Genomic DNA, 10,085 nt, shown 5'->3' on the forward strand with positions numbered 1-10,085 from the left:
AAACAAAAAGTGAAAAACACTTCTTAGAGAATTTTTCAGAGAATAAATGTGAGTGATTATAGATCAAAGAATATTTTCTGATTTTTTTTTGTGTGTGTGTTTACATTAGAGGCTTTGGTATATATAATGAAACTTATAGCCGTTTATAGCTGTTGTATTCATTTGAATTTATAGCCGTTTATAGCTGTTGTACTCCATCATTACTAATTTGCATATCTTCCACTCCATCATTACAAATTTGAATATCTTCCACTTGAACCTTTTGAACCTTTTGGCCTGCTGCTGGGCTGGACTGTTTGAACCTTTGTTTTGGGCTGTTTGAACTCCTGATTTAATCAAATATTACATACATTCTAACAATATTTAGGATAAAGGTTTAGGTGAGAAATAATGGGACAAAATAAATTTTGATTCTATTTTTCTCTTTCAAATAAATTATCAAAATAAATATTGATTCTATTTTTTTTTCAAATAAATTAAAATATAATTAAATAAATCATCAAAATAAATTTTGGATTCTATTTTTCTCTTTCAAATAAATTAAAACATAATTAAATAAATCATCAAAATAAATAAGTCTAACACTGGACACTACCACAAACCAACAGTTATACTCAAGGCAGTCGCTTCCTACAACTTGTGGATTTGGCATACTTTCTTTGGCATGCCTGGCTCTCTAAATGATATTACTATTCTTGACAGGTCGTCTTTATTTTCTGAATTAATTAGACGATGTGCCCCTGCTGCCAACTATACCATCAACAATCACGCATACACCATGGGATATTATCTTGCTGATAGTATCTATCCTCGTTGGGCAATGATTATGAAAACAATATCTCAACCTCAAGGTTTAAAAAGACAACTATTTACAAGGATGCAAGAGGTATGTCAGAAGCATGTCGAAAGGGCATTTGGAGTGCTCCAAGCACGTTTTAATATTGTTAGAGTTTTGGCAAGAGGTTGGAGTGATGAGGATGAAACGTGCATTATTTTGCACAATATGATCATTGAAGACAAGCGTAATATTCCAGAAAATGAACGCAGTGCAGCACTACTGGAAACTGATACCACTATTACCCTATGTCAAGTGTCATGTGATCCAAATAAGGAGTATGCTGAATTTACGTTGAATCGCCAGAGGATTGGATCTACTAAAGCCCATAATGCAATTCGTAATATCTAATTGAAAACTTGTGGTCCCGATCTGGAGAGCTAGATTAAGTTTTTATTTAATCTTTTTAATGACACTTACTGTCATGTAATGTCTTTTTATTTGAATAAAATTGTCTTCATCTGCAATTTTATTGCTTCCATTTCAATAATATATTTATTTGTTCATAATAACATTGAAAAATTAAAATTATACTAAAAAATAGGCAACAACACATTTCAAAAACAAAATTATATTGAAACATTAAAAATACTCAAAATTACATTGAAAAATAAATGACCAATAAATATCATTGCAAAATGAAAAAATACATTCTTCCGTAATTATTCATCAGAAGGAAGGGAAAAATAGTAATTTAGGTTGCTGATATGTACGAACCACTTGGCGAAAATCTCATTTTTGTGCATTATGTAATACGCTTTCGTCTGAGGGTCTAACTGAGAAATGTTCGTAGTCATTATCAAATGTTCCTCATTTTTGATCTCAAGTTCTCTTATCTCCTGCAAATGTTCTTTTTTGATCTCCAGTTCTTTCATCTCTTGCATCATTTGAATCCTTTTTTCTTCTCTTTCAGCTTTTTTCATTTCCTTTTCAGCAAGGTATTGGCTAAATGTCTCCAACAAATTCTTATATTTGTGGACTTCAACTTGAACATCTTCACTTGTCTGAAGTAATTCTTTTGCAAATTTCCTACCCATAAGCCTTTTACCCCTTGCAGAGACACTACCCTCACCAATTGGATTATTACCAACTGTTGGATTGTTACCAACACTTGGATTGTTATCATCTTCAAGAGAAATATAGCTATCCATAGGGGATTCGGGGGTCGAATTAGGAGAAAACGATATATGTATATGAAAAATCTAGAAATTCCCTAGATATTGATTTGTGATTATGTATCAATTTTAAGCAGTAAATAGCAATCTCAATCAAACAATCAAGGCAAATCGACACAACGATTTTAACGTAGAAAAACCACAATTAGAGCGTTTTCAATTGTGATAAAAAACCACAGGCCAAAGCCACAAAATAATCCACTAAGAAGACATAAAGGAATTACACAAGTGTACTCTCAATCACCTAGCGAATTCATGCTCGAATCGAACCGACCCCTATGTGCCGCTTCCAGCCTCGTCTTCACCTTAGAATTGTTTTGCCCAACGTTAAATTCACAACGCCAATGTCGAATCTATGACGATAAGCCACTCTAGAATCCACAAAAGCTTTAGGCCCAAATTCGCCCAAAAGACAACCTAAGAGGGGGGGTGAATTAGGTTTTTACAAAAAAAAATAATAATACCCTAATAAAAATTATGACTAGCACAATAGATAAATATAGTTAATGAAATAAAAATAATTAAAACAAGTGTTCTAACAACTATGTCAGTTAATGATTTTAGCACAGTGAAAATGTGAAATATAGCTACAGTAATTTAAATAAAATAAAGAGATAAGGGAGAGAGAGGCAAACAAATTTATAGTGGTTCGGCTTCAACTCGGCCTACGTCCACTCCTCAAGCTTCACTTGAGATTTTCCACTATGCTCTAGCTTCATGGGGTTGCTAGTAACCTCTTTACAAATAGAGCAATCCTCCACGGATTTTACACAGACTTTCTAAGTCAAGAACACTGAGTGTACTACACTCTTACAAGATTGAAAAGAAAGTGTTTTTGCTTTCACAGAAAACTACAAGAATTTTCTCTCAAAGATAGATATATAAAATGAAACTTTGATTTTTTTGTAAATCTCACACAGGAAAGATGAGCTTAATGCTATAAGGCTCAGTGTATAATTTCTGAGAGAGGATGTAAACAAAAATTGAAGAACACTTCTCAGAGAATTTTTCAGAGAATAGATGTGAGTGATTATAGATCAAAGAATATTTTCTGGTTTTTTTGGTAACTTGTTTACATTAGAGGCTTTCGTATATATAATGAAACTTATAGCCGTTTATAGTCATTGTATTCATTTGAATTTATAGCCGTTTATAGCCGTTGTACTCCATCATTACTAATTGAATATTTTCCACTCCATCATTACCAATTTGAATATCTTCCACTTGAACTTTTTGAACCTTTTGAACTGCTGCTGTGCTGGGTTGTTTGAACCTCTGTTTTGGGTTATTTGAACTCCTGATTTAATCAAATATTAAATACATTCTAACAATATTTAGGATAAAGATTTAGGTGAGAAATAATGGGACAAAATAAATTTTGATTTTATTTTTCTCTTTCAAATAAATTAAAACATAATTAAATAAATCATCAAAATAAATAAGTCTAACACACGGAATCCACTGAAAAACAACTCTCTCTCTTTTGTGAATAAAACAAACTAAACAAACCCTTTGATATAATCTACTCAATTCATGATTAATCTCTCACATATATCAAAGGAAACAAGCAAAGAAGCTGCAGATGAAAACCCTAATATCCAAAAGAATGATTTGGAAGCTGTACCCTAAAATTGGATTGGAAACACATATTTATAGAAAACAGATCCGCGATCTCTGCTCGAGCGGAAAACAACAACTCTCAATACTTTTGCAGGCGAGTGAAACTTCTGAAAGGTCGTGATCTCTGCTTGAGTGTAGGAATGGCAAAGTGGCAAACATGATAGGATTAAGATTACAAACTCCTCTGCATAGACACAATTCAGGTTGGATTCGCATCTAAAACTCACAGCCTCACTAAAATAAAAGATCGAATAAAATTACAACTGAAAGGAGTTTTGTCAAACGAGATTGCCAAGAATAAAAACCTAACAGTATCCTTGACTTCACTGTGTTCGTAGGAGTTACATTTTACCACCTGATATTGTTTTGCAAGATTGGCCAACAATATTCAAAAGCAAAATGTTTGTTTTCATCTTGATGATATAAAAGTTTTGCTTGAAGCATCTGTATCAATAAAATATTAAATTAATTAATTAGTTAATTTTTATATGAGACAAAATAAAAAACTAGCATAATAAATGAAGATGAAATCTTATTATATCAACTTGAGACATCTCATCCGGGTGTAGATTTTCGACTTGCGCTAAATACCCACGAAATTTGTTGGAACATTTCATGATTATACCCCATCGAGATTGGATAGACACTCGTGCTATTGACTGATCATTCTGAAGTGAGCAATAATTTTCATAATTTCTTCCCCAAAAGTGAGCACAAGATTGCGAATTGCCAACAATTGGATCTTCAGAAATGTGACACCAAGCTTTACAAAGTGCCACATCTTTATCAATGGTGAATGATTTTTCTCTCTTTGTTTTTGATGAACCTTCCATAGTGATTATGAGAAAAAACTATAAATAAAAATTTAATTTAAGAGGTTTGTTGTGAAATGAAAATGAGAAAAAGGGTTTGTATTTATAGAATTATAAAATGTGACCCCCCCTTTTTTTTTCCTAAATGTAGCCGTTGAGAATTTTCAAAAATTTGACTGTTTATTTATAGTCGTTGTGCTTCTGTTTCACTTGTGTTTTTATTTATTTATTTTTAATGAACAAAATAGCACACTTGGACTGATCTTGGGGGTTGATTACTGAACAAGATCTCAATCGTTGATTACATAACAATCCAATGGCTGAGATCATCCTCTAGAATGATCATTCATAATTTTCAAGACAGAAGCCCATTCTCTCTCTTTCTCTCTCTCCCTTTAAACCAGTCAGCTGAGAGATGGTGTCTTCTTTCTCTCTCTATCTTTGTCTTTGAGCTCAAGGGCATCTATCTCTATCCTCAAATCGATCACCGATCACCAAACAATTTTCTTCGATCTTCAAAACCAATATAGTCCCTCTCTCTCTCTGTCTCTGTCCTCAAACCAGTCGGCTAAGATGGTGTCTTCTCTGTCTCTCTCTCTCCGTCTTTGATCTTAAGAGCATCTCTCTCTTTTTCTGTCCTCAAACTGATCACCGATCTTTGATCTCTGATCTCTAAAACCAATAAACTCTCTCTCTCTCTCTCTGTCCTCAAACTAGTCAACTGAGATGGTGTCTTCGCTATCTCTGTCTCTGTCTTTGATCTCAAGAGCATCTCTTTCTCTCTCTCTCTAAACTGATCACCGATCTCCAAAACCAGTCTTCTTTCTCTCTGTCCTTAAACCAGTTGGCTGAGATGATATGTTCTCTCTCCCCATCTCTCTGTTTGTTTGTCTGTCTTTGATCTCAAGGACATCTCTCTCTCTGTCTCTCTCTCTTCAAACCGTTCATTGATCTCTGATCTCTAAAACCAGTCTTCTTTCTCTCTTTGTCTCTCGCTATTTCAATGGAACTCTAGTGTTTGGCTGAACACCATTATTGGACTTCGATGGATCTCGATTGGTCTGGGAATGAGCCCTATAAGTCGATGAGGAAGAAGCCCTAGAGGTCGATCTAGGTATTTATCATTTAAATTCGTTTATGAAATTTATATAAAATTTTGAAATTGATTCTAAAACTGGTGTGATTCTGAAATTGATTTTGAAATTAAAATTTGTGTGACACTGAAATTTTGATATTTATTATGAAATTTTGAAATTGATTCTGAAATCTATGAAATTGATTGTTCACTAATTTTTTGGATTTGATTTGTTCTAAATTGATTATGAAATTTGTGTGATTTGTTCTAAATTTTTTCTGCTATTTCTGAAATTTGTGATTCTAAAATTTGGGAGGTTTTCTACTGAATGAATTCTATTTTTTCAACTGAATTTGCTACCAAAATTCTGTTGATATTTGCTGATATGGCATGTTTGGCACCTGCTATTCAACCTACCAAATTTGAGAACAGAAATGACATTTGCTATCTTTGCAAGAAGAATAGTAGGCCATTGGAGAACCTTTTTTTTGTCACTCTTGCCAAATTATAGCTTTGGCAGTTGCATTGACAGCTCTATTGGAGATGCTCTAACATACTAGCTAATACATTGGGCATTATTTGCAAGGGTGCTAGCTACAATTAAAGAGTCTATAGAGATTAAGGAAATACAACTTCAAGGGGTTGTTGGTCTAGTGAATTCAGCTTGAGGCTTGAAGGTATACTCTATTCAAGTCTCAGGTTTAACTCCTACTACTCAAGAGATTTTCCCAATCCACGTGGAGGGAGTACTTTGCGTGAATTTCGAAATTAGTTGAGATGCACGTAAGTTGACCCAGACACTCAATCAACAAAAAAATTAATGAATTATATTATTCTCTCTTTAAATGCCTACGTGGCTAACTATAAAGAATATTATTAAAATGCATGTTAACTGTGATCAAGTAAAATAAGGATTATACTTTTTACATACTTTTAATAAGTAAAATGCATCAATGTTGTAAAAGCAATTTCGACAACCATTCTATATTGTGCTTGTTAGACATTTTACATTAGGCGTTGTGCTTCATCTCAAAGGAGCTAGTTACGATTAGAAAGCTAACAAATAATTTCTCAATGGTTAAAAATAATTATATAATATATATATATATATTTAAATTTCTATATGAGAATTTCATATCAAATTTTACTTTTTTTTCATAATTGAGTTTGGCATACGAGAGCTTCATATTAAACAAAATTTTTACTTGAAATTTTATTCAAAACTATGTCAAAAATTAATAATTAGAAATCACTTTAGATAATAACTAGGGATTGTCTCGTATTATGGAGAAAATAAAATAATATATTATTGATTTTGTTAATAAGGGTCCTTATGACACTTGTTAAGGGTGCATTAAATCAAATTAACTAACTCTACTATCATAGAAAATTGAAAAAGTTATAACTGCTATATTCTTATAGACCAAATTACCTTTTTTTTAGTTGCCTCTATTTTAATTTTTTTTATATACTTCGTGGAATATTTTTTTTTATTATAAAATTAAAAGTTCATTATTTTTAAATGACATTTCATGACTTTTTAAAAAAAAATTAAATTCTCTTTATCTTTTTATATTTGTTATAATTTTTAGATTCTTACATCTTATAATTTAATTATAATTGAAAATAAAGGAATTTTTAAATTTTAAAACAAATCATCAAATGTCATTTAAAATAAAATTCCTTTGTTGATTAATTTATGGAATTTTTTTTTCACATTTTTTTATAATTTTTAGATTTATTTTTCTTACACCATATAATTGAACTATGATTGAAATTTAAAAAGTAAAAAAAAAAAACCTTGAAATGCCATTTACAAAAATTAAGGGCATTCACTTTTATGATTAAAAAATTATTTTAAAAACATTCTATTATGAAAAATATATTAAAACAGAGGCAATTAAAGAAAGGTAATTTGATTTCTAATAATATAGTATTTATAATATTTTCAATTTTCTATGATAGTGATAATGGTTAAATTCTTTTAATATATCCTTAGCAACTGTCTTTAGAACCATTGCTAACAAAACTCATATACTATTTGTGAGGCAAAAGGTTTTAACATTTAATGGCATTGATAAATTTGTAACTCTCCTTGCATGTCGGTGTCGACAATTGCCATGACCAATTCCTAATTCTCTCTGTCTTCTTCTCTTTATTTTCTTCTCTCATTATTATTCTTTCCTAACTCGTATATTTGGAAGGGAACGATTTCTTTCCAATTTATTTTGTGGATTGAATCATACTGTTAGGTTTGTTAGGCCTATTACGGGTCTCATTTCAATGATCTGAACTGTTCAATATGTAGACTTGTCAAGTATTTCATTCTTGTAAAAAAAAAATCACGTTAGTCAGATAACGATAGCCCGTTGATCATATCATACTTTTGTCTACGATAAATATGATTTTAAAAATAAATTGTTAAAAAAAATGTGTTTCGATCAATGGGTTATCGATATTCAATCAATATGATTTTTTATAGGAATGAAACACTCGATAAGATCTGCATATTGAACGATTCAGATTATCGAAATGAGACTCATGATGGACCTTACAAGCCTAACAACACAGCCCAGTCGACAGTTATGGACTGAACCATGCTATTGGGCCCATTTGCTATAAGGGAAATGTGTTGTGGATAGGTGTTAGCACTTTCTAATTGAAGGCTGCATGGTTGGCATTGGCAACACCTTGTGCCCATGTCCAACCAAGGCCATGGCATGATGGTGGCATGCCAAAACAACAAGGTGAAAAGATGACAAAGTGCTAGGGCAGCAGCACACAACCCTTGGCCAAAGTATGGGTAGCATTTGCACAGATGCAAGGCATTAATATGACCTGAATGTGGGCTGCAGTATACTTGGGGGTTGAAGACAATCAGTGGGCAAGACTTGGTTTGGTGGCCAAGACAACCAAATTTGTGGCTGGCTTGATGGGGTAGACAACATGGCAGTTATCAACAGTTATGTATGTCTATTGGCAACAATTACTTTGTTGGGGCAAAGACAAAGCAAGCCTAGAAATTTGGAACCAAGGTTGGAAGACAGGAGCAGTTATTAGCAGTTAGTCCCAGATTTGTTCCTAAGTCCTTAGGCAATTGGGGGTGTCAACTGCCATGCCACTTTGCATGCTTTCCTTTTATTGTAAGTTATATTGTTGTAACTGATTATAAGTCTATATAAGGCATGGCCATGGTACTCGAAAGGACCAAGTAATTGTAAGAGTTTCCATAAACATTCTTTTGTATTGTTGGTGCAATAATAAAGGTTGGAAATTTCTTGTAATTTTGTGTTGCCTTTTCTCTTACTTGTTCTAACTCATTATATGAGTGTGTATTAATAATTGGCTGAGACTAAGTGCTGTAACTTAGTGCCATTACAAGCTGAAAATTTAATTTGAAAATTGACCCTCTAACAATTGGTATCAGAGCCAAGTTGTGCTCTAATGACGTTTGGCATAGATGCCTTGAAGGAAAGAGTGACACTGTTGGAGAATCTCGCGGGTGAACCTACTGATGAGAATCACTCGCTAATGGATCAATTGAATGTTGTGGCTTCTGGGTTTCTTGCCCTTGAAACCTTGACAACAGATCGGTTCAAGGATGTGATGACTGATATGCTTGCCATTTCGGATGCCTGAAATGACAAATTGCAGGAAGTTACTGACGAACTCACTCTTGTAAAAAAGGTTGTCTGTGGGTATACGAATTATGGTGAGACTCCTTCAAAAATCAAAGTTCCTGACCCTAAGGCTTTTGGGGGTAATCGGAGTGCCAAGGAACTTGAGAAGTTTCTGTAGGACATGGAGCAGTACTTTAAGGCTGCTCATGTGCAAGAAAGGGAGAAAGGTACCATCACAAGCATGTACTTTACTGGTGATGCTAAACTTTGGTGGCACACACGTGTCGGGGATGATGTTCAACCAGAGATCTTAACATGGGAGACTCTTAAGAAGGAAATGAAAGAACATTTCCTTCTTTGCAACACATCTTGGGTAGTGAGAGACGCTTGGAAACGGTTAAAGCATTCTGGATCAGTGAGGGAATATGTGAAAGAATTCAGTTTGCTGATGCTTGACATTAAGAACATGTCTAAAGAAGATAAACTTTTCAACTTTATGTCTGGGTTACGGAATTGGGCCCAATTGGAACTTTGGAGACTTTGTGTCAAAGATTTGCCTTTTGCCATGGTTGCGGTAGATGGGCTGCTTGACTACAAGTTGAGCAAGGAACCCATGTGTGAAACCAACAAATCCAAGAAAAAAGGTAAAGAGAAGACTGAAGAGAAGAAGTTTGGTTTCAAGAAGGGTAAGGGTGGTTCCAAGTACAAGCACAAAGGGGACTCTTCTCAGAATAATGGTGAGAAATCTAACAAAGGGTGTTACATCTGTGATGGACCCCATAGAGTGAAGGATTGTCCCAAGCGTGAGAAACTTAACGCTATGGTCGTAGAAGATAACAAAGGGCAGTTGGATTTTGAGGGGCCGACTAGGGTAAATCCTTTGTAATTGCTCAATGCAATTCACGTAGACAAAACCCTTTGACGGGTTTGATGTACATAAAGGTTGTG

At 33.5% G+C, this 10,085-nt stretch overlaps 1 protein-coding gene across 1 annotated transcript; it reads left to right on the forward strand.

Annotated features, from left to right (window-relative positions):
* Positions 1–778: 778 nt before the first annotated feature.
* Positions 779–1,186, forward strand: LOC145802650 (uncharacterized). Its single transcript, XM_082895410.1, has one exon. The coding sequence runs from the start codon at positions 779–781 to the stop codon at positions 1,184–1,186; it is 408 nt and encodes a 135-aa protein (XP_082751536.1).
* Positions 1,187–10,085: the final 8,899 nt, after the last annotated feature.

This window comes from Camellia sinensis, chromosome 11, assembly GCF_055761805.1.
Source record: "Camellia sinensis isolate YWXY chromosome 11, ASM5576180v1, whole genome shotgun sequence".
Lineage (NCBI taxonomy): Eukaryota > Viridiplantae > Streptophyta > Magnoliopsida > Ericales > Theaceae > Camellia > Camellia sinensis.

Coding starts and splice junctions, on each gene's coding strand:
- LOC145802650 (XM_082895410.1), top strand. CDS start 779: ATGGGATATTATCTTGCTGATAGTATCTATCCTCGTTGGGCAATGATT.